The sequence below is a fragment of the Rhinopithecus bieti genome, unplaced genomic scaffold, assembly GCF_001698545.2.
Source record: "Rhinopithecus bieti isolate Rb0 unplaced genomic scaffold, ASM169854v2 scaffold_6022, whole genome shotgun sequence".
NCBI lineage: Eukaryota > Metazoa > Chordata > Mammalia > Primates > Cercopithecidae > Rhinopithecus > Rhinopithecus bieti.
The window spans coordinates 1,976,793-2,002,397 of record NW_016805265.1 but is presented as its reverse complement, the minus strand read 5'-3'; the positions used below and the strand labels follow the sequence as shown (position 1 = coordinate 2,002,397).

At 39.6% G+C, this 25,605-nt stretch overlaps 1 protein-coding gene across 3 annotated transcripts in view; it reads left to right on the top strand.

The window, feature by feature from the left end:
* KAT6B (lysine acetyltransferase 6B) overlaps window positions 1–25,605 on the top strand; it is a 211,157-nt gene that overhangs the window by 130,924 nt on the left and 54,628 nt on the right. For all 3 annotated transcript variants that reach the window (XM_017871917.1, XM_017871916.1, XM_017871918.1), the window contains exons 4-6: window positions 13,606–13,714; window positions 24,098–24,213; window positions 24,456–24,537. In XM_017871917.1, coding sequence (XP_017727406.1) covers window positions 13,606–13,714; window positions 24,098–24,213; window positions 24,456–24,537 — 307 coding nt within the window. The remainder of the gene's footprint in view (window positions 1–13,605; window positions 13,715–24,097; window positions 24,214–24,455; window positions 24,538–25,605) is intronic.

Here is a 25,605-nt window from a genome sequence, read left to right as displayed (position 1 = left end):
GAGACGAGTGTTGCTGTGTTGCCCAGGCTGGAGTGCAGTGGCATGATCTTGGCTCACTGCAGTCTCCACCCCCTGGGTTCAAACATTTCTGCCTCAGCCTCCCTAGTAGCTGGGATTACAGCCGTGTGCTACCACGCCTGGCTAATTTTTGTATTTTTAATAGAGATGGGGTTTTGCCATGTTGGCCAGGCTGGTCTCGAACTCCTGACATCAAGTGATCTGCCCGTCTTGGCCTCCCAAAAAAGTGCTGGAATTACAGGCATGAGCCACCGCTCCTGGCTGAAAAAACAAAAACAATCAAACAAACAAAAAAAAAACAACAGGCCGGGCATTGTTTCATCCTGGCTAACACGGTGAAACCCCGTCTCTACTAAAAAATACAAAAAAACTAGCCGGGCAAGGTGGCAGGCGCCTGCAGTTCCAGCTACTCGGGAGGCTGAGGCAGGAGAATGGCATGAACCTGGGAGGCGGAGCTTGCAGTGAGCCAAGATCGGGCCACCGCACTCCAGTCTGGGCGACAGAGTGAGACTCCGTCTCAAAAAAAAAAAAAAAAAAAAAAAAAAAAAAAAAAAAAAAAAACAACAACAAGTGTAAATGGAAAGATATGAAGGTTCTAAATGCACAAACATTTAAAGTGTGTATTTCCCCCCATAACCACGTGCTGTTCTATTATTATTTATTTACCATTTATATGCTGAAGAGTGTAATTTAGAAAGTGATAAGAAAGTACCAAGTATGAGAAATGTTACATTCTTATATTCAACAGATATTTATCAAACATCTACTGTGTGTATAGTTCTTTATTATATGTAGTAATTAAGATAAACCAAACAAGGATCTCCTTCCAAGAGCTCAGCATGTACTAAGCTATTTAAGATATGCAAAAATTTACCAATTTCACCAAAATAATGGGCTTTTTCTTCCTTCTTTCTACTGTTTACCCTTAGTAGGCCTCTGTAGACTTGTAAAGTTCTAGGAAATTAAGTTTAAAATCTTCGCCCTCGGAGGAAAGCCTATCACACCTGGCATTTCTTCTCCTGGCCTTGCTGCAGCTTGTATTAGTATGCGGGGAGGGGCTTCGGTTTTGTGCAGTTCCCACACACCTTACAGTGAAGCTGTGGTGCCAGGGAGCAGAGTCTGTCTGAGATAATGCTCATGTAAGTGCCCAGGGTGGTGCCTGGCCTAAAGCATAAGGAGACTTAAAAACTCTACCACAAAGGGGGTCTAAGGATGAGTCTTCTGCTACACAGAATTAACTCCAAAAAACAAGGTCAGAGCTCTTGACCTTCAGGTAGTAATTATCCACCTAATCCTCTTTTCCTACTGCTTATGAATACTGCAATTGAAAGGGTCAGAGGTAGTCTGCGAGCAAGGAAAACAAAAGAAGTCAGGAGCATGGAAATTCTGCACACCAGATGGTTTGTGTGCCCAGAGGGCAATTGAGAATTAAATGTAGTAATGGAATTACACTACTTTTATTGGTTCTGTGAGGACAAGCACTTGGAGTACCAATTATATTCTGCTTGGCATACTTTGGTTGCTGAGTAAATATTAGTAACTTATTGAATAGCACATAACATCTCAACTGCCATGTAAATCTCTGTGAGTGCAGGGAATTGTCAGAGGTGGTGGTGATATTATTGGGAAAGCGACTAGTGTGTGACTTTTCTAGCTTGTTAATAACCACTTACCTATGTCCTATCTCCTCATTCTACTTTCCTGTTTGGATCTGATTATATTCCATTGAGTTGCCTGTGTCTCCTGAGCAGTTAGAGCAGGTTTCTCTTGGCAGGATTGATAGTAAGAATGTCTACATTCAGTTCACAGTGTGCCTAGGCAGGGTTTTGTAGCACGCTATCTAAATTAAAATGAATGCCTTGGGGCAACTGCAGAAGCTCCTAGCTACCTCTAGCTGCTACGCAGCTCTACCAAGTATCAGCCGTTGCTTGTGTTTCTTGTAAATTGTTGTTATGCCTATCCTTTAATCTGTGCATTACTATTATGCTTCTAGCCTCACTTGGAAAACATTCCCAAGTCATAGAGATGAATTACAATATAGAATTTCTACCAACGGCAGTTCTTGCGTGTTTTCAGAATCTAGTGCCCAAGTTTTCCTATTCTGTTTTTCTTGCTGTCTTTAAGACAGAATTTCTATTTACATCCCTGTCAATTTTTATATCCCTAAATAAATTATAGTCTTGAAGTTTGGACCTGCTCCAGTCAAGTTTCCTGCAGCACTGAAGTTGGGAATCACTAGAGAGGCACTTTGTTAATTTTCTTTTTAAAAAGGAACGACTAAAGATTTGTGAAACTTGAATGTAAGTTGATTTTAAAATTCCATTTTTCTAAATCCAGAGTAGGGTTTATATTGCTAATATCATGATATACTTGCCAAAGAGAATAGTTTGTAAATCCTAAACAGACTTCCTGTAACCATGTGTTGAATTTCCAGCTGTGTTGAATCAGACTTTGGTCCCTCTTAAGAAGATAAATGCAATATCTGCAGTTTCTAATGGCAGAAGTGGAGGAGAGAAAGTCCCTGTCCAGATAAGAAACCGAAGGCCCTGGGGCAAGCAATTGTTTCATGAATGTTCTCCCCTCCCCGCCCACCCCGAACAAATTTGTGGGCTTCGTCTCCCAGGAAAAAAAAAAACAAAACAAAACTCAAAAAACAAGAAAACACACACCACACAAATGAGATGCTATTGTTAAATGCAGTGTGCAGGATTAATTTGCTTCCTTCCAATAGAATCACTTTCCGTAATCAGCACTCTAATAAATGGCACACCTGCCTAATTAGAACAAGTTCTAGACTGCAGGATACAGTGTGAGCATTTCAATTAACTCCACACAATTCAAAACTGTTGTGGCTGATATTCTTAGAAAATCTTTCCTTCTCTCTTCTTACTCCGTTGTGGCTAAGCTTTATTATTTTATACTTCTGAGTCAGCCTTTGATCATGGGACTTTCCCACTGTGTGGTCATTTGATATCTTTTTTTGTTTCTAAATGATTTCTTTAAATGAAAAAAGAAGTGATGGTATTTTAGGGATATATATAGGGATGCTTTTGAATATTTTTATTTTATTAGATTTTCCTACTTCCTTTCTGTCACTTAAAATATGGAGCACCCTCATCGTGTGACAAGGAGGTAAAAATACAGCAGTCACATTCAAGATCTCCATACATTAACAATAATAAATCCTTTTGCCCAGAGTAATACAGATACTCAATCCACAGAGCCAGTGGGGATGATATAGTACTCCCTCACAGAACCAATTACCCACAGAGAAGTATAATGAGCAGGGGAGGTGATAAAATAAAAATCTATATAGGGAGAGTAAAATTATGATGACAGTGTTGCCTGTGTAAAGTCTTACAGTAAGTATATCTCCAATTATCTTTTGGAAAAAAATTACTTGGTGTCTACTTATGTCCAATTCATGATGAAATTGCAAGAATAGCCTTGGAATAAAACAAAAGGGGGCAGGAGTATAGAGAAAAGGGCGATAGACCTGTCATAAACAGAGTTCTATTCTACCCCGAAGGATGTGAAGTAGACCCAGGGCTGCTCTGAGGGAGTGCTGGGCATGAACCTCCCTGTGGAGGAATGGCTGTCCTGACCATAGTTACTGTTACTGCAGATGCAGACGGGAATAAAATAACGCTCTGGAAAAAAATAAGATGATTTAGATCATCACAGGAAATTCCTACCTTTAGAGTTAGTGAGTTTCTGAAGACCATATCTGAAGCAGATTGCTGTGAGGGAAAATCCTGAGTGTGCGTGATCTCTATCCTAATTAGGAGCGGGCTTGATCTGTTCCGACAGACATCAGTTACATAAGTGGGTTAAGTGGCAAAAAATAAAGTCTAGTTCTTTATTAGGTAAGTGTCAAATAGAGTTCTGAAGTAGCAAACAAAAAAACCTTAGTAACAACAGGAAGCAGTTTTCAACCTTTGTTGCAGTGCCATCAGTTGTGAAGTTTGTGGACAATAATTCATTACCAGTAATAAGGCACCAACATTTGTAAAATATTTTTCTTTTAATAACAGGCCAGACATGGCGGCTCATTCCTGTAATTCCAACACTAGCCGAGGCAGGTGGATCACTTGAGCCCAGGCGTTCGAAACCAGCTTGGGCAACATGGTAAAACCTCATCTCTACCAAAAATAAAAAAAAATTAGCCAGTCTCATAAGCTTGTCTCAGAATAAATATAGATTGAAATGAAAATTAAATTTAAAAAGACTAAACCGATACATAGTCTTGTTATAATTTTGTTACTATTGCAGTATTCATTTTACTTGGCTTCCTTCTTTTTCTTTTTTCTTTTTTTTAAACATTTTTAATTTTTGTTTCTTTTGAGACAGAATCTTGCTCTGTTGCCTAGGCTGGAGTGCAGTGGCATGATCTTGGCTTGCTGCAACCTCCCCTTCCTGGGTTCAAGTGATTCTATTGCCTCAGTCTCCAGAGTAGCTGGGGCTACAGGTACGCACTACCATGCCCAGCTAATTTTTGTATTTTTTTTAGTAGAGACAGGGTTTCACCATTTTGAGGCTGGTCTAGAACTCCTGACCTCAAGTGATCTACCTGCCTTGGACTCCCAAAGTGCTGGGATTATAGGCGTGAGCCACCACAACCAGCGACTCTTTTTTTTTCTTTCTTTCTTTTTTTTTTTTTAATAACCTTATATTCTTTCTAGAGATGGAAAGAAATGGTGGGAGTGGGGATGGGGAGTGCCACCACAACTAGGTGCTGGCAACTGGTCATGCCCCAAATCTGTCTTATATAGTGACTATTACTGACTACATAATCTATCTTATGTAGTGACTATTACAGCCTGTAGTGACTATTACTGAGCAAGCCCTAATAGTTAATACTGGGCAGATAATTTTCCTCCTAACTGATTTTTAAATTTTGGTCCCGTCTTGTCAGTTTATGGCCAGGGAAGTATACAGCAAACACAAATGTCATTTATTATGTGTGTCAGAGTAAAAAAAGGCTTCAGATTAAACAGTGGTGGAACCCACCTTGCCATTGATGGTTTCTTGACATGTAATGTTTGTGGTCATTGAGGATATATGTGAAAATAAAAGACAGTTGACAATATTTTGGGACCTGTGAATTGGAGAAACCAGTTCCCAACTTCAGAGCAGTTTGTTCATTTGTTTATTCATTTATTCCCTAGATACACTTTGAAGCTGGGGCTATAGAAATGAACAGTGTCTGCCATCATGATGGAACTTATGGTTTCGTAAGGGAAACGGACAAATAAATGAGATGCAATATTTCAGTTAATGATGAGTGCAGTGAAGAAAAATAAAGCCAGGGTGTGGAGCCGAGCACAGTGGCTCACACCTGTAATCCCACCACTTTGGGAGGCCGAGGTGGGTGAATTGCTTGAGCTTAGGAGTCCGAGACAGCCTGGGAAATGTTGCGAGACCACCATCTCTATAAAAAGTTAAAAAATTAGCTGGGCGTGGTAGCGCACCACTATAGTCCCAGCTACTTGGGAGACTGAGGCAGGAGGATCACTTGAGCCCCAGGAGATCAAGGCTGCAGTGAGCTTTGATCATGCCCCTGCTTTCCATCTTGGGTGACAAAGCGAGTGGTGTCTCCTTATTTAAAAGAAAAGAAAGAAGGGTATGGAGATTCTAGAGTGGTGCCAGTGGAGTACAGTTTCAGAGAGGATGGTCAGGGACAGCCTTTCTGCTGAGGTGTATCAAGCTCCAAGTGAAAGGAGGGACAAACCATGGGGAAAGCCAGAGAGTGAAGGGCTTGGTGTCAGCAGGCTGGAGTTCCTCCATCTCACTAGTTAGGTGACCTTAGAGAGGTGGCCTTGTGGCATAGCATTCATATATGGGACTTGAGAAAAGCATTGTGATAAACAGTAAAGCATTACCTAAACTTCACATTTCAGTACAGTATAACAAAGGAGTGCAAACTAAGGAGATATAGAAGTCTTTTTTTTTTTTTTTTTGTTAAGGTGGAGTTCCGTTCTTGTTGCCCAGGCTGGAGTATAATGGTGCGGTCTCGGCTCACTGCAACCTCCTCCTTCTGGGTTCAAGCGATTCTTCTGCCTCAGCCTCCTGAGTAGCTGGGATTACAGACACCCAGCACCATGCCTGGCTAACTTTTTTTTTGTTGTTGTATTTTTAGTAGAGCCAAGGTTTCACCATGTTGGCCAGGCTGGTCTCAAACGTCCTGACCTCAGGTGATCTGCCCACCTTGGCCTCCCAAAGTGTGGGGATTACAACCAAAGCCACTGTGCCCAGCCAGTATTCATCTTTGTTTGCTTTTGTGGTATTATTCATTTAATATTTTATATTTGTTTATGCTTTTCTTTCTCTGATATCTTTTTCTTTTCATTTAGTTTGAGTTTTCCTTTTATTAAATAGTTGCAGGCCTTTTGGCTCTCAGTGGAGGCATTTTCTACTCTGTTCCTGTACTCCCTGATTAATTCATTCTTTAAAAAAATCCTCTAAGATTAATATTCATCATGGGGGCTCAGAAAATGAAAGTCTTTTATAGTGTAATTCTAAACTCCAGAATAATTCATTTGTTCTGATGTTTATTAAGGACTTGAAGTTGTTTGTTTGCTCTTTCTGTTTTTATAGCCAAATAAAATTTTGCAATACTCATAATATTTGAGTAGAACTTTGTAGTTTACAAAATACTTTCCACACTCACTCACATTTGAACTTTAACAACCCGAGAGCTAGACGACACAGACACTATTGTGCACTTTTACAGATGAGGAAACCTGAGGCTTAGAGAGCAGTGTTTAAATCTGGATCTTTCTGTGGTGCAAGTATGAATGTATGAATGAAAAATGCTGAACTGTTTTGTTTTTAACACTTGGGATTACTAAAATGGTGTATTTTTTTCAGCAGTCTCATGAAAGATGTAGATGACTTAAGAAGTATGGATCTATGGGGGATTATGGAGAGAGAGGGCTATATATCCCTGATCATTGTGAACAGATACCATGGAAATGGCTTACAAAACCCCTTTTTGTGTCATTGTCAGGAGGAGGATATGAGTCTAAATACTCCTGGCTCTGATTTAGTGCAGGAATTTTCATTTTATTTTTGTCCAGTTACTTAGACTAAGGCTAACAAATATATAGTTTCCTTCTGGGGAGAAACGGAAGTATTCATAAAATAAAATAAAGCTTCTCAAAAATGCATTGTCCTAGATTTAAAGAATATTTCCTTAGAAAAGGCTATCTTATTTTGAGATCAAAGGTCTTGAAGACTCTTAAAATTTCTAAGTATTATAGAATCAATAAAAAATTAGAACTGGGAAAGACCTTAAAGATTAACTCTAGAACCATTAAAATATTTGATCTGGATGGAATCTTTGAAGAGTCCCAGATCCCCAAATTGTGTATACTGTTGTGTCCTCAGCATCCTGATGGGGCCCATCCAGTCTCTCCACGGCCACTTGATTAGAGGGGCCTCTTACTGCCTCAGGAATAATCCATTCCACAAATACCGTATGATTTCACTTATATGAGGTAGCTAGAGTAGTCAAATGCATAGAGACAGAAAGTAGAATGGTGATTTCCTGGGGTGGGGGAAGAGAATATGGGAAATTATTGTTTAATGGATACAGAGTTTCAGTTTTGCAAGTTGAAAAGAGTTCTGGAGATAGATGGTGGTAATGGTTGCACAGTTTTGTGAACTTAATGCCATTTGAACCACAATTAAAAAAATAAAAACTAAGTAAATGAAACAGAAAAAAAAAAAAAAAAAAAGAATCCATTCCATTGCTGGACAGCTCTGTTGGAAAGGCTCTCTATCATAACCCATATTGGTGTAAGTTTTGTACTCTGGAACCACAAGAACGAATCTAACGCTTTCACCTGGATGAAGACACCCAGCGTGTCCACCCCAAACAGTCTCTTACAGCTAAGTAGCCCTTGTTCCTTCACTAGGTCATAATATTTTGTTTTGTTTTGCTTACACTTTGAATGATGATCAAGATATGGTTCACACATGTGATTGGCTGATAGGCCCTTTAAATGTCTCTTAATCTAGTGATTCTTCTATATCTGTTTTTTGCTCACTCATTCACTTGGTCTCCCGTTTACTTTGTTGAAGAAACTGGGCCATTTTTTCCCTAGAGTTTTGGTACTAGCATCTCCCTGCTCTATCGATTAACATATTCCTCTGTCTTCTGTATTTCCTCTGAGTTGGTAATTGGCTTGAGAGACCTTGTTTTATAAATGTTGATAGTCCAACTACTGTCATCCTTTGGTATCTGTGGGGGTTTGGGTACAGGACCCCTCCCTCACCCCCCTGCCACCACTGATATCAAATTCCATGGATGCTCAAATCCCTTATATAAAATGGTGCAGTATTTGCATATAACCTATATATATTCTCCCATGTACTTTAAATCATTTCTAGATTACTTAAAATAACTAATACAATATCAATGCTATGTGAATAGTTCTATTGTCCAGGGGATAATGAAAAGAAAAAAACGTATATATGTTCAGTACAGACAAAACCATCCCTTTTCTTTTCAAATAATTTCCATTCATGGTTGGTTGAACCCACTGATTTTAATCCCACAGATATAGAGGGTCTACTGAAAATAGTAATTCAGTCTAGATCTCTTTTGAGAGTAAAGAGGCACAATTTTATTTTCCCCCCAACTTTTTGTTTGGAAAAGTTGTAAAGATGAGGAAAAATTATATAATGAACACCCATATGCCTTTTACATAGAATAATATACCTATATGCCTTTTACATAGAATAATATACCTGTATGCCTTTTACACAGACTCTGCAACCATTAACATTGTGTCATGTTTACTTTCTGTGCACACTAACATACGAACACACTTAAGTTTGTTTTTTTCTGGAGAGTAAGTTACTCTCCAGTCATAACACTTTACTCCTCGATTTCTTTTCTTTTTTTTTTTTTTTTTGAGATAGAGTCTCGCTCTGTCGCCTCCAGTGGCGCGATCTTGGCTCACTGCAAGCTCCGCTTCCCAGGTTCACGCCATTCTCCCGCCTCAGCCTCCGGAGTAGCTGGGACTACAGGCGACCGCCACCACGCCCGGCTAATTTCTTTTTTTTGTATTTTTAGTAGAGACGGGGTTTCACCATGTTAGCCAGGATGGTCTCGATCTCCTGACTTCATGATCCGCCCACCTCAGCCTCCCAAAGTGCTGGGATTACAGGCTTGAGCCACCGCGCCCGGCCTACTCCTCAATTTCAACATAAAGACATCATAACGCTTTACTCCTATATTTCAACATATATCTGCTAAAAATGAATATATTTTCCTACATAATCAGAATTATGTTCACTCAAGAAATTTATATCTAGTTTATGTATTGCCTAATTTTGAGTTACACATTACCCTAATTATCCCAATAATATCCTTCATAGCTGTGGATATTTTGTAAAAATCCAGAATCCAACCAAGGATCACAGATTGTATTTGTATTTAGTTTTCATACCACTTCAGTCACCTTAGTTGTTCCTGCCCCCTGCCTCCCTTCTTTTGAGAAACAGGGTCTTGCTCTATCGCCCAGGCTGGAGTACAGTGGGTGCAATCAGGACTCATTGCAGCCTCAACTTCCGCAGCTCAAGCCATCCTCCCACCTCAACTCCCCAAGTAGCTGGACCACAGGCATGTGCCACCATGCCTGCCTAATTTTTTTATTTTGTAGAGATGGGGTCTCCCCATGTTGCCCAGGTTGGTCCTGCCCTTTTTTGGGTATTATATGACATTTTTTGAAGAGTACGGAAAAGTTGTTACAGAGAATGTCCCCCAATTTGGATTTGCCTGATTGTTTCTTTATGATTGGACTCAGGATAAGTGTTTCTGGCAATAATACTATATAGGCAGTGCTCAGTCCTTCAGGGTAGGCACTTGGAAGGCGCGTGATGTCACTTTGTCCCATACTGGTTTAGAAAGTGTCCACCAGATTTTTCCATTGTAAAGGTACCTTTTGCCCATGGTAATTAATAAATAATCCATGGCGTTTAGTGATTACCTTTTAATAGTTTTAAAACCATATGCCATTGGTCATGGGAGAAATTGTGTGGAATAGATTACGAACACATTAGTCAAGAGTTATTGCCACTGATGGAAAGATAATTTTAGACATTTGTTATCCTGAGGAATGTAGGGGAGGTAGTAAAGTGAGAAATGGGCTTTCATGAAGACAGACTTGTGTTTGAGTACAGCTCTACACAGCAGATCATGAGGTCAAGAGATCGAGACCATCCTGGCCAACATAGTGAAACCCCATCTCTACTAAAAATACAAAAATTAGCCGGGTGTAGTGGCACGCGCCTGTTGCTTAACTTCTTAGATGCTCAATTTCTTTTCTAAAATGGAGATAATACTCATACCAGGCAAGATTGTTAAGATGATTAAATGAGACAGTACAGGAGCAGCCTGTAGCCTAGCAGCTGCCCCAGGGCCATTGCATGGGAGACAAGGAGATCCTTCCAGAGCACAGTTTGCTGGATGTATTCATCTTTAGACTATTCATGAGCATTCCTTCTTGGGATTAGTTTAAAATATTCAGGCTTGTTGATGGGAAAATGTGATCAACAGGTTAGGTGCCTTTGTGAAATTTCAAAGAAAGGAGTTAAGAATTTGGAGATTTTTGGTATCATTTTCAAACATCTTAAATATGACTTACTTGTAGTAGATTTGTATAGAATCAAGTTTGCATTTACTCAGATCTTTTTCTGACTGGAATCCATTTTACTTTATTATAAAGGACTTTTTAAAAAACAGTTTATATGTAGTCTGATTGAGAACAGTGAATCATAATAATCCTGTGACCCATTTACTTACGTTACTATAAAAGTTTCATTTCGTACAAGTGACAATTTTTTAAAGTTAATTAGACTTGGCTACACTGAGGTTAGCAAAAAGTGCTTTGAATTATCAATAATTCAGCAGGGCAGACATTTCTGTATAATGCAGTGGTTTTATAGAGTATTGTGAGATAGTTATCCTTAAAATAAATGGTTGTGAGCATACATCAGCATGGCGGGGTTCACTTGAATGTAGCGTGAAGTGATAACATCTATGCTTTCTATTATTGGGCAGAGCGCGGGACATCAGTCTTTCTGGCCATGAACTACTAGCAACCTTTGTCCTTTGTGTTACCTTTAGTTAAAAAACGAAAAATGAACATGAATGCTGGCTGATGGCCATGTCTCTCTCACAGCTAAAAATTCATCTGGGAAAGAAAAATGGGATTGGAGATTTGGATTTGTTTCATTGCATGAATGATATGTGACATTCTGTAAATTATTTATCACTGCAAGGATGGCAGCAGTAGCTTGAACATTGTTATATCAAATGAAAGCAGGAATCCCATTAGTAAGAGGACCGGGTTTTAGCTCGGATCTATCAGGGGAATGTTGTCACTTTAAAGCCAGATTGTTCTTTTAATTGCTATTTAAAGGAACAAAAGTGTTCCCAAGGTACTGCAGTTGAGCAGTTGCAAGTAATAACTATGGATCCATAATTATGCAGTGCTGATTATCTGGCATTTAAAAAACTGTGGCTAGAGTCAGTGACCAATTTGTTATAGCTTGTCTCTTCTGGTTTTTCTAGTACAGAGTGTTTTATAATCTACTTTTTAACTGGGGCCACAAAAATACATTTGCATAGCTACCTCAGAACGTAAAGCCTGTGCATATTATAGGAACAAATTAAGCTGAAAGTAAAGGGAAGATAATGAATGCCCTTGTAAGATGAGATTAGCAGTCATATTAAACAATTTTGTAAATGCTTGGTCATGAGATGATTTTCTGTTTTTGATGACATGTTGTCACAAGGAACCAAGGCATTTGTTGGAATCATTATAACCATTGATTTTTTTTGTTCTTAACTAGCATATATTTCCTTCATGTATTCAGTTAGCAGATACATTTTGAGTGCCCACTATGCACCAGGAAATGCATTAGGCATTTGGGCTAGAGTGGCTGAACAAATGAAGTTTATTCTATGCTGATGTATATTTAGAGAGTTAGACCTAGCAAAATCTTGTTTTTAATTTACATTTAAAAACATTTGTGATTATGTTGGGTGTTCTTGCTCTGAATTTTTGATTCATGAGATTCAAATAGAGAGACATCATAGTAACATTCAGATGGCTAGCAGACAACACGTGTGAAGGCTTGGAATATGCGGCAAAATTACAGTTTTCGTAGTTTTGGCTGTTGAAAATAATGTGACCAGATCTGTAGGCACAGTCAGCTATTCCTATGGATGGGAATACTAGCATTGCTGATAGTAGTAAATAACAATGGAGATACTAAAATGTATGTAGATTTATACATTGTTAAAAGCAATTTTCATACGAGAGTTAAAGGGTGGTTGGGGACTAGACAAATGTTTTGTTGTTTCTTATATAAAGTGGGAATGTCAGGCTGGGCGCCGTGGCTCACGCCTGTAATCCCAGCACTTTGGGAGGCTGAGGCAGGCAGATCATGAGGTCAAGAGATCGAGACCATCCTGGCCAACATGGTGAAACCCCATCTCTACTAAAAATACAAAAATTAGCCGAGTGCGGTGGCACGCGCCTGTAGTCGCAGCTACTCAGGAGGCTGAGGCAGGAGAATAACTTGAACCTGGGAGGGAGAGGTTGCAGTGAGCCAAATCACGCCACTGCACTCCAGACTGGCAAGAGAGTGAGACTCTCTCTATAAATAAATAAATAAAGTGGGAATGTCAGAGATTGAGGGTTTATCTTCTTTGTTTGGTGTGGTGTGGTTTACTTTTGAAGACCTTCATGCCACAAAACCCTTGATAATAATGACCTTTTCAAGTGATCCCACAGAATCCTGCTCATTCTATTATTCTGTCACCTAAAAACATACAGATAGTTTATGTCAAATATTTGGTAGGTGAATAATAGCAACCTGCATTGCAACATTTGATAAGTTTAAACAGTCTGTACATGATATTCATAGACTATAATGCTGAATGGATAATTTATTGTAGGCATATAGATAATGGGAACAATTGAAATGTCCAATGAATCCTTAATTATGTTCATTTCAGGCAAGCTATATAATATATAAAGGTATTAGATTTCATTGGTTTAATAAAAATGACTTCTGAGTCATACATTATACTGAAATGTATTCAGGTAATACTTTAGTGTCAAATAATTTAAGAGATATATTCCAGCACTTTGGGAAGCTGAGGCAAGTGGATCATGAGGTCAGGAGATTGAGACCATCCTGGCCAACATGGTGAAACCCCGTCTCTACTAAAATACAAAAAACTAGCCGGGCGTGGTGGCGCACATCTGTAATCCCAGCTACTCGGAAGGCTGAGGCAGGGGAATCGCTTGAACCCGGGAGGCAGAGGTTGCAATGAGCCGAGATTGTGCCGCTGCACTCCAGCCTGGCGACAGAGCAAGACTCCGTCTCAAAAATAATATGAGTTTTTTTACTAGCAGAAAATGTTTATTTAAATACATTATTTAGCAGTTTTCTTTGTTAAAGAAAGAAGAAGCTTTATGTGAAAATGTAAGAAGCTTTTGATTTTAATGTTTTTAATTTTGAAATGGAAAAGTGACAGTATTTTTTATTTTAATTTTGTCATAGCCACGTGCTGATCCCATTCCAATATGTAGCTTCTGTTTGGGGACTAAAGAATCAAATCGTGAAAAGAAACCAGAAGAACTCCTCTCTTGTGCAGATTGTGGCAGTAGTGGTAAGTTGTGTTTTTCCTATGTGTTGTACAATGACTTCCCATTATCATAGCTTCATGCTATTTATCTCTCTATTAAAACTGTATTGTTATTAAGGCAATTATATGGTTATAGCATGGGCTTTAAATTTTAAAATAAAAAGGAATAGAGAAAAAAGCGTTAGTACTGACATATGGATATTATAGATGCTTATATAATACTATACATATTTATGATTAAGCTTTTATTTTATACCAGCATTGGTAATTCATTGTGGAGATGTCTACATTATAGGTAAATTCAGTGTAGAGAATTCTAAGCTTTCAAGCTGAGTACAACTGGAATCACTGGCTTATTTTCTCTTAATATAACCTGAAGTCTCAAGAAGTATTTTGGTCTCCAGTGTTTCAGGTCATGACACCTACTGCTGAAATGTAATATTACAGCCCAGCTCTGTGTGACTTCAAATGAGAGAGACAATGTTCTGGAAACTGCGATGATAGTATCAATATGTCATCAGGCATGAAAGAAATTCATATTGTCTGGAATAAGATAAGAAAAGGGTAGTCTGTACAGAAGGTGATATTGAAATCAAGGAATTGTTGGGTAGGGACTCTTGGCAAATTGCAGTACCTCAAATTTTTCAAGGTAGCTATTACCTCTGCCTTTTTCTTGTAAGATTTTAAGGCCATTCCTCCAGTTTCATAATGGAAATTTAAAGGCAAACTGTGCTAACGTTAATTTGTTTTACTAGCCAATCTTCCTTTTTGTTAAACAGGTCATATTTGCCTAGGTAATACATGTACGCACACACATATACACACATGTATACATGCATATAGACATATATGTGTTTATGTGTGGTAGCTGTTAGATTTTTTTAGATTAATCATTTTTTTGGCCTGGTGCAGTGGCTCACACTTGTAATCCCAGTTCTTTGGGAGGCCTAAGTGGGAGGATCATTTGTTCAAGACCAGCCTGGGCAACATAGTGAGATCCAGTTGCTACAGATAACACACAAATTAGCTGGGTGTGCTGTAGTCCCAACTACTTGGGAGACTGAGACAGGAGGATTGCGTGAGCTCGAGAGTTTGAGATTATAGTGAGTTATGATCTTGTCACTGCACTCCAGCCTGTGCGACAGAGTGAGACCCCATCTTTAAAAATTAATAACAAAAAATAAGTAAAAATTAAGCCTTTTCTGTTAATCTTCAAATTTTTTTCCCAGACTACCCAAACTTTTTTCTCCAAAGTCTTATTTTAAAAATCATGACTATTTCTCTAGTTATAGTAATCTCTAAAAAAACAAAAACAAAAACCAACAGAACACCATAGCTAATTCTTGTTTAGGAAGTCTTGAGATGTACTGGCTAGGAGCAAACTCAAGAGCCAGCCATAGCCTAGTTCCTCTACCTTGAGTTAGTTACTTGACCATTCTGAGCCCGTTTCCTCGTTAGAAAATTAGAGATAATGGCAGCACCAACCTCTTGGGTTTTATGGGAGTGAAATGTGAGGGCACAAGTAAACAGCCTGGCACAAGATCTGCAAGAACTATGGTAAGTGTACTACAAATGTCAGCCGTGTTATGGCTTAGCATGTTTGATATTGTTATCCTTGATTGCTGCACGTAGTTTAAAATCTTATCATCACTTATGACAGCTGCTTGATGGTTGGATAGAAGAAATGTTTCATACTGAGAATGACAGTGTTGTGTAATGATTCTTATTCCTTATATGAAGGTTTAACTTGATAGGCCCGTTGTAGTTCAGCAGCTTTCAGGTGCTGACTAGAAGGGAGAGCCTTGGAAATAAGACATTTCAAACCCTGCTTGAAAAATGCATTCTGACAGTCTTTTTGATGGGCTTTACAGATTCATTAAAATTCTTTTACCTGGCCATGGCATCATGGATAGTGACAAAAGGGCATGGAAACATTATCTGTATGTTCAGTGTAATACATTTCAGCCCTACGATATCCCTGTTTTATGCTGGTGAGGTAGTGCCTCACTCATCAGTTCTGACTCTGTCGTTATCTTTTGGGTTTTCTCATGAGGCTCATTCTGAATGAATTACTCTTTTGTGTAAATGCCTGATCAATTTAGTGGTGTTCACTTGTCTAGGGTTTACCCTTTGTGGTTTTTAAGGTGGTACTTTAAAAATACCCTTCCCTGTTTTATTTCCTTAGGATCTCTTTGTCTGGGTGCCTAGACAGATTAAAGACATACTTAAATGTGGGAAGAAAAGTTCCCTTCATATATTTCCTTACCTCTGGTGATACACTTACTTGAGTTGATAAGAAGTTCGAGATCATTATCTTCTAGATCATAACTTCAAGGCCTCCTTCACAGGGTATAAAGGTGTAATTCTAAACAGGTAGATCTTAGATTTTCTGATGTAATCAATCTCCCTTCGTCTTTCCCGGATTGAAGACCTGCCAGAGGGGAGCTTGATCTCCTTTATATTTGAGGTCACTGAAAATTTCTTTCCCCTGGTGTTTCTTACTTTTCGTTCAGACTTTTTCAGGGTAAAGCCAGGGGTGTTTAGGTACAGTGTTATGTTTTCTCTGTTCAAAAATATCCTCTTGTTTTCTCTTTTAACAAATGGAGAATAATGACTTGAGGATACTGTCCAGAGGGTTTATGTGGCTGGCGAGGCTTTGTGAGCCAGTCTTCAAGTGGAGAGAGCCAGAGGCTTTGGGGCCAAGGTATGGGTCATGGCAGAAATTCAAGCCCTGGGGTCATCATGTCTCTTTGTTGAGGATAGAGGATGCCTCAGAGTGCTTCTCTGGACTCTGCAATGGGATCTGGCTCTAGTGTTGAAGTTCACTTAATCTTCCCTTGAGTGTACTGTGCCAGCCTGGATTTGGCTGCTTTAGTCAAAAAAACTATTGTTCCTAACTCAGGGACATCCTTTGTAGATATTTATTCATCTGATGGATCAGAATAGACTTTGTTGTTTTTTCCTCTTTAAACTGAAGGGTCACAATTAAATATAGTTCATTTTAGGGAGTTTGGGGGTTTTTGTGGCTTTTTTTTTTTTTTTTTTTTTTTTTTTTTTTTGAGACGGAGTCTCGCTCTGTCACCTACGCTGGAGTGCAGTGGTGCTGTCTCTGCTCACTGCAAGCTCCGCCTCCTGGGTTCACGCCATTCTCCTGCCTCAGGCTCCTGAGTAGCTGGGACTACAGGCACCCGCCACCATGCCGGGCTAATTTTTTGCATTTTTTTTTTTTTTAGTAGAGACGGGGTTTCACAGTGTTAGACAGGATGGTCTCAATCTCCCGACCCCGTGATCCGCTGGCCTCGGCGGATTACAGGTGTGAGCCACTGTGCCCGGCCAATTCTTGTGGTTCTAAGGCCCTGTTTTGACACCTTGGTAATTCTAAGGAAAAAAGAATAGGCCAACATGCCTCAACAGCACCCTCTAATAATGGTGTGAACCCTGTTGTCACAGTTCAGCTTTTCAAGTGGGAATTACAGATTAGTAGGGACTCCTACTTGACCTTATGGAAATGGCTGCCTTCTCACCCTCAGAAGAGACTGTTGGTTCTGGGATTGAATTGAGACTGTTCATAATGATCAAAGGGATCCCAAAACGTAAGTTGTTTATGTGAAAAAATACCCTTAGCAGCATAAAACCAGAAAAAGGAAATATAGATGGCAGCCTGTAGGGAGGATCATTCTTAAATGTGTTTCCCATATGTGCCTGATGCTTTTCAGCCGTCCCTATCTGAAGTACCATTCATATGATGTCACATTTAGACTCCGCTTAGATTTCATGGATGAGAGTAATAAATGTTTCCTTCTGCTTACATCGTAAAGTAAAGCCAATTAGAAATTTATCTGTTTTGAAAGGGGCTCGATGCTTTCAATGGGCAGTATTTTCTTTAACATTTCTTTTCTACTAAAATTCTTTTAAAAAAAAAAAAAATCATTCAAGTTTGTATGTAGTGAAAACGTGAGGTGAGGTACACAGTGCCCGGAGCCCCAAATGTGGCGTCCCTGGCCTGTACTCCAGTTCTCTTCCGCCACTTGCTGGCTGTGTAACTTTGGTTTTCCTCATCTCTGCAGTGTAAAGGAGAATGTTTGCACCCTGCATCCACAGAGCTATTGTGGAATCCAGTGAGATAATGATAGGAAGAGATAATGATAGGAAGATGATCAGTAACTATAAAACATGAGACAAATGTGAAGGGTTATTCCAACCACTAATATGAATGTGGGAATCATCAGATAGTCTAGGTCTGTGGAAATGTTAGAAATGATTTTACTTGACTTTCATGGATCAGCCTACTTTGAAATTAACACTGTTATATTCTCTTTGCCTCATTAAGACCAAATTATCTTTAATTAGCTTCACATAAGTATTAGATATTATACCAAATGAAATTTTGTGTCTGCTGCTCAGATTGCTGGGTGGTTAAATCTTACTTACAGATGAGTTGTGTGCATGTGTGTTTTCAAATTAGCAAATCTAAGATAAGTGTACAGTTCAAAATTACAGCATCATTCTAAGTGGAAACTCATTGAAACGGGAGACAGAAGAAAGGCTGCTGTGATGCAGCTGGGTGAGTGAGAGAAATCCCTTTTGTATAATAAAGGGAGCAAGAGCCGTGGAGTAGAATATCAGTGCACCCTCGGGAGACTCGAAGTCTTTCCTGGGTTTGTCTTTATTTGTGTGTTAACCCTGAACAAAACTTGCATGCTCGTGGAGGGAACTGGTAGGGGCAGTGTATGGATATATGGGCATATAAAAATATTTAAAAGACCACTAGTTTCTTAAGGTCACCCCAGGAGTTGGTTGCTTAGTCATCCAGTTTCACATTGACTAGATGCAGATTGAATCATTAGGTTGGAAAGAAGACTCTTGACTAGAAAGAAACCTAAAGATACGATCCAAAGAAGAAAAGAGGCCAGGCGCGGTGGCTCACGCCTGTAATCCCAGCACTTTGGGAGGCCAAGGTGGGCGGATCACCTGAGGTCAGGAGTTCAAGACCAGCCTGGCCAAAATGGTAAAACCCTGTCTCTACTAAAACAAGGAAGAAAAAAAAATTAGCCGGGCCTGGTAGCGCATGCCTGTAATTCCAGCTATTTGGAAGGCTGAGGCAGGAGAATGGCTTGCACCCAGGAGGCAGAGGTTGCAGTGAGCCAAGATCGCACCACTGCACTTCAGCTTGGGTGACAAGAGTGAAACTCCATCTCAAAATAGAAAAATAAAAAAACAAAGAAGAAAAGGGGGTGGGGGAAGAAGGTGAACCCCATCCCCACAAAAGCCCAAAGCATGATTGACCATCCAAAGGGATGTAACTTCATTAAAACTGTGCTTGTCTGGGTAATAGTTACCTCCTTGTAGCAACATCTAATGATCGTTTTTCAGTGTTTATCAAAATCTAATCGGTGTCTTTTAATCCACACCAAATAATTTATCTTAGTCATATTTGATCTTGTAGAGAATCTTTTGTCTTGAGGTGTTCTTTTCCTTTGGCCCCCGTGACACCATTTTATCTGTGTTTTTTCTCTACCACTTCTTTCCACATATTTTTGTTAGCCCCTTGGTCCTCTCTCCATTCCCTAAATGTTTCTTCAGATGTCTGTCATGGCCCTGTGTTTGTTACTTTGCCTTGTAGCTTCTACTGAGCTGACCCTAGATACAAACAACTATAGAGCTTCTCCAACGAGTCTACCCCTGAGGCACCTCAAAGTTAATATCCAGAACAGCTCATCAACCTTGCACTGCTTCCTCTACCCAAAACAATAGCCACACAATAACAACAGAAATCCTAGCAAAGAAACAGTATCCCGCCTCTCCTGGAGGATTTCCTATATTCAGCAAATGGCACACTGTTAGCTACTCACTCAATCACACAAACTGGACATTTGGAGCCATCCTCTGTCCTATTCTCTCACACCAAGGAATCACCAAAAACACATTGATTCTAAATCATAATATATATCTTGAATGCTAAATTTATCGATGCATCCCCACCAGCCCCACTCAGATCCGCTATTATAATGACCTCAATCTAGCTAGGCTTCACCCTTTTTCCTCCAATCCATTTTCCATACTATAGCCTAAGTTACCTTTTTAAATTATAAATCTGATCATAGAATTTCATAAGTGGCTACCAGTTAGTTGCTTTAATACAGACCCCCAAAACTCTTCTGGATTGGGCTCTGGTTTAACCCTATCTTACATCACTATTCTGTTCACATTCTGCACATTGGTTACATTGAACAACTTCTCTCTCCTTGGATATATGCCATTCATCTCTCTCTCTGTTCATGCCATCTTCCCTGCTCTGCCCCTTATCGAGTCCCATCCAATCACATTCATCTTTTGGGTCTCTTTTTTAGGGAGGCCTTTCTCTAACCTCCTGCTGGATTCTCCCATATCCCTAAGCCACCCCATTGTAAGGCATTAATGCTCATTCTTGTTTAATGTTTGTCTTTCCTGCTGGGCTATGTGATCTGAAAGGGTGGGAACGATGCCTCTCCTTTTCCTCACTGTATCCAGTGCTCCTTAAATATTAGTTGAAGGAAGGAGAGATGGACAGATAGATGGTCAGATAGCCAGTCTGAGGGGCTTAGTGTCTGAGTCATTATTAGTTTTCCATTGCTACTGAAATAAATTACTGCAGACTTAGTGGCTTAAAAACAACACATTTTTAATCTTACAGTTGTAGGTTGGAAGTCCATCATGGGTCTCACTGGATGAAAATTGGGGTATCAGCAGGGCTGGCTCCTCTCTGGAGACTTTAGGAGAGGATCCATGTTCTTATCCATCTGGGTTATTGACAGAATTTAGTTCCTTGTGTTGATAGCACCGAGATCCTGGTTTTCTTGCTGTCAGGTGAAGGCCATGGCCAGCTTCTACAGGCCACCCACATTCCCTGGCTTGCAGCCCCCTCGCCATCTTGAAAGCCTGTGATAGCAGGTGGAGTCTCTCTCATGCTTTGAACCCTTCCTCTTCCTTTTCCCATTTCATTTCTCTAACCAAGTTCATAAAAGGTTCTCCGCTTTTAAGGATTAAGGTGATTAGATCAATCATGCCCACTCAGATAATCCAGGATAAACTCTCCATTTCTAGGTCTGTACGCTTAGTCACTTCTGCAGAGTTCCTTTTGCCACAACAATAGTATGTTTACAGGTTATGGGAATTAGAGCACAGACGGCTGGGGGCTGTTGCTCTGCTTACTACAGGGCCTGTGTTTTTTCTTCCTCAGTACTTTCTCCTAAAAGCTTTTCCACTGGTTTGTAGTTCCATTGGTACTTGTTTAATTTTAAATAGTATTCCTTTGGTTTTGCTAGATAAAACTATTGTAAGCTGCTAGTACTTGATAATGTATTTGTGTGAAATTGAATGAGTGAACGAATATGTATTATGGCTATCAAATCTGATAAATTGCAAAATACAGGAGTAAAACAAACTCCAGAAAGACAAAGCACCGTGAAATGCATCAACAGAGAGAACAAGAATTTTAGAGGAAATTAACTGGGCATGGTGGCGCGTGTCAGTAGTCCCAGCACTTTGGGAGGCCGAGGCTGGTGGACTCTTGAGGCCAGGAATTCAAGACCAGCCTGGCCAACGTGGCAAAACCCCATCTCTGCAAAAAATACAAAACAATTAGCTGGGCTTGGTGATGCGTGCCCATAGACTCAGCTACTGGAGAGGCTAAGGTGACAGAACTGCTTGAGTCTGGGAGGCAAAGGTTGCCATGAGCCATGATCATGCCACCACGCTCCAGCCTGGGCAACAGAGTAAGACCCTGTCTCAAAAATAAAAAAAACAGGCCGGGTCCTATAGCTCACACCTGTAATCCCAGCACTTTGGGAGGCTGAGGCAGGTGGATCACAAGGTCAGGAGATCAAGACCATCCTGGCTAACACAGTGAAACCCTGTCTCTACTAAAAATACAAAAACAAAATTAGCCAGGCGTGGTGGCGGGTGCCTATAGTCGCAGCTACTCAGGAGGCTGAGGTGGGAGAATGGCGTGGAACCTGGGAGGTGGAGCTTGCAGTGAGCCAAGATTGTACCACTGCACTCCATCCTGGGCGACAGAGTGAGACTCCGTCTCAAAAAAAAAAAAAGTTAGAGGAAATTGTTGAGTTTATGAAATGGCTAAACCAGAGGTAAGGAATTACTTGATCAGTAGCATTGTTTTCCTTTATCTAATTACTATAGTTTGTGTAGTAGTATATCAAGACACATTACAGTCTTTTGTGTTATTTTAAAGTTGGCCATGAGAAAATAAAATGGAAATATTTCTTCATCCCTCAGCATCCTTTACAGAATCATAGAAATTTAGAACTGGAAGGGATCTATGGCCAATTCTCTTGAGCTAAATAAAGGTAAGATTGCTGCCTAAAGGAAAGGTAGGCTGAAGATTTTAGAATTTGATAGGGTAGCTTAAATAGTAGTAGTTGAGATACAGTATTGCTTGAAGTGAGAGAAACCATTAAGAGAAAGAATATTCCTTGCCCCTGATTGAAAATGGCTGAAATCCACTAATTTTCAAACTGTGTAATTATTAAAAAGTCTGTATTTCATAAGATACCTGTGAGAACAAATAGTAAGCTGTAATATGATGTGAATTACCTTAGTTACTGAATATTAAGTCACAAAGCACAAAAGCAGATTTGAATGTAGAGAAAAATTCAGTGCGTGAAATTGAGGTCATATGTGCCCATGATGTATGCCTTACAGGAAGTAATAAAAAAGAGGGGGGAAGTAAATGGTATACTTTTAAGCTGACGGGACCATTTTAAGGGTGGAATTTAAATTGCTGTTCTTTAAAAGTTAAGTTTTTACCCCCCTCACTATGTAAGGGGACAGAGGGGAGGGCTCTGATCAAAGTAGACCTCTCCCCTCCCCCCTTCAGTATGCTTCTTAAAAGTCGACAAGCAGACTGTCTTTGTTTGCCTTCCTGAGCAGAAAGAGGAGATTGATACCATTTTATCTATTCAGACTTTTCCTTGCATTCATTTGAATGAGAGAAGCCTCATAAAAGAACAGTGTCACAGGTTAAATGCATCTGCCTGGGTGTCTCTCCTGCCTGAGGTCATAATCCTGTGACAATATTTTATTTTCTCAACATCTTAAATACAGATGTTTAGATTTTTTTTTTTTTTTAACTCAGGAATAGTGTGCTTTTATTAACAGTATTGGTGATTGATTTTGAATGTTTTACTTCAAAAGCCAAATCTCCTGGTGGATGGAATTTTATGAAGCACCTGTTAAGCTTTAGGGAGGAGGACCTTTTTGGCAGCAATCCAAAATACATATTTAAACAATGAGCCTGCCAAAGTCAGGAAATTATAAAACAGTTTTGAAATTGCAGAATCTGCTTTTTTTATTACCCCTCAGTTTTCCTTTGCAGCTTGGTTGTAAGTTCTTTCACATGGGATTTACTGATGTTCTTACTATTTAAAGACCAGGTTTAAAAAAAATAAAATTGAGTTTGGAGATCTCTTTGAGTTTATGTGATAAAAGACCATTAGATTTTAAACTGTACAGCCTTCCAAACAATCTAGGCTCACGCTCCCCACACCTCTTGGAGGAATCTATTACTCACTGGCTCAGGGCTGGCTTCTTTGAATGACATTGTCCCTCAGGGTCTCCAGTTTTCCTCTGTGAAGTGAGCAGTAAGACATGGTGTGTGGAGCACTGCTAGGTGAAAAGTGTGCCCCAAACAGTGTGGGAAACTCAGTGCTCGGGAAAATGGGGGAACCTGCTGAGGCCGCACTTCTTGGTGGGTCCTGTTTAACCTGGATCTCTCAGCTTCTTAACTCTGTCTCTCAAATTCACTGTTTCTGCTCCTGCTTCCAGAGTTTAAACTCAGTGACCCAGAGGCAAGATGGCAATGTCTATCCCAGCAATGGGATGTTCTTTGTGTACTGTTGGATTTGGGCGGGGGAGGGCATCTGCAGTTAGGTTAAGCAGTCTCAATTTTTTATTTAGTTATCTGTCAAGTTTTATGATTTCATCACACATAGAGAGCAGGAATTGTTTGAACTTTGGCAACTCCCCTCAGTGTGTGGCAAACCAGGACCTCCTGGGTAGATGGTGGTTGATGAAGATGGCAAGTACAGGAGATTGAACAGGGCGCAGGAGTGAGAACGCCTGAGCCTGTGTTATCTTCAAGTTCTCAAAGGCTTGAGATTGGAATTGGTATAAATTAACTTCTCTTAGGGAAAACATTTTTACAATCATTTTGTTACATGCAGGGAAAGAAGGTAAGGGGAAAAGGCAGAAAGGAAATCTGTAATTTAGATTCTCTGATCTGTTGGCATTTTCAAGTTCCTAAGTTTCATTGGCAAGCCTCATCAGCTGTCTATTAAATATTAGGGAATGGGAGTTTAAAAAAGTCAAAGGCACCATTCCCATCAAGCAATTTGCTTTTTATTCTCATAGGACACCCATCCTGTTTGAAATTTTGTCCTGAATTAACAACAAATGTAAAGGCCTTAAGGTGGCAGTGCATCGAATGCAAGACATGCAGTGCCTGTAGAGTCCAAGGCAGAAATGCTGTAAGTATGGCTCCCGTAATCCGCCTCCAGGTAACTCGCTAATTTCCAGTATTAAGGTTTTCGTTTTTATAGAGTATGGCTACTTTCTTTCTAAAGTTTTAAATTCACGTGTTGTCAGACTGCAGCTGGGATCTTGGTGCACTTTCCTTATGTTGTATTAATGTTAATCCAGTAACAAAATAATTTTTGGCCTTTTACAGTTGGTTTCAGTCTCAATTAGTCTTTAATATGTTATATTACAGGATAATATGCTTTTTTGTGATTCCTGTGATAGAGGATTCCATATGGAATGCTGTGACCCACCACTTTCCAGAATGCCAAAAGGTGAACTTTTAAACTGTATTAAAAATATATTTTATTACGTATTGGTTAGCTTTGTCCTGAGGTCTGACAGCTCAGAGTTATACAGGTTCTTTAAGCATTTTTTTCATCCCTCCCACCTTCCCTATACTTGTGAGTTTAGGGTTGTGAATAGAGGATTACAAAAGCATAGAAAAAAATAACATATATATGTGTGTGTGTGTATATATATGTATATACATATATATAAAATAAAGGCTCTAATTCAGACCCAGGGATGCAAAAGACCATCTCTCTCTCCAAACCATTCCCCTATTAGAATAAGATTAGATTATGTAGGTCAAAAGTTTAGAACACTTTCCATATTATTCAGCACAGTGTTTAGAGCTTAAGAAATTTTATATTTTTGAGGATGATAGTGACTCCAAAGTCCTACAACAGGAAGCCATCACCTTTTTCTTGGCCAGTAGTTGATATCTTGAACACGAGCATCTGAATGATCTTATAGCTGATCGTGTCTGATGGAATGTGGATTTTCTTCTATTTATTGTGTAAATCAGCTAAGCTCAGCCTTTTCCCTCCATTTTGCAATATATTAAACATTTAAAAGTAACTTTGCCTTTGCATTAAAAAATCCATAATTTACATTGTGGAAGATTTAAAAAGTACAGGTAGACAAAAAAGGAATAAAAATAAAAATGAAGTAGAAATACCTTCTCTGCCTTCACATACCCTTTGAAGGGAAATGGAACATTCTGTACATGTTTTGTAATGTACTTTTCCTCCCTGTTAATAGATTGGAAGCACCCCTACGTCATTAAATATTCTCCTAAACATAGTTTTTAACAAGTGTGTAGAACTCCATAGTATAGAGCGGGGATTACAAACCTGGCAACTGTGAGTCACAGATAACGCTTTGTTGGCACCATATTTTTAAAAGTTTGAGTCCTCTGGGTGGTGCATGCGTGCTCCAGTTTGCCACAGTCTCACTACTCCCTGCTGTCTTAAACGTTCCAATTTGCTTCAGTCACATGTATTATACAATCTAGGTCCTTCCTGGAGGTATTTGATTTTCCAGCCCCCTGTATAAAT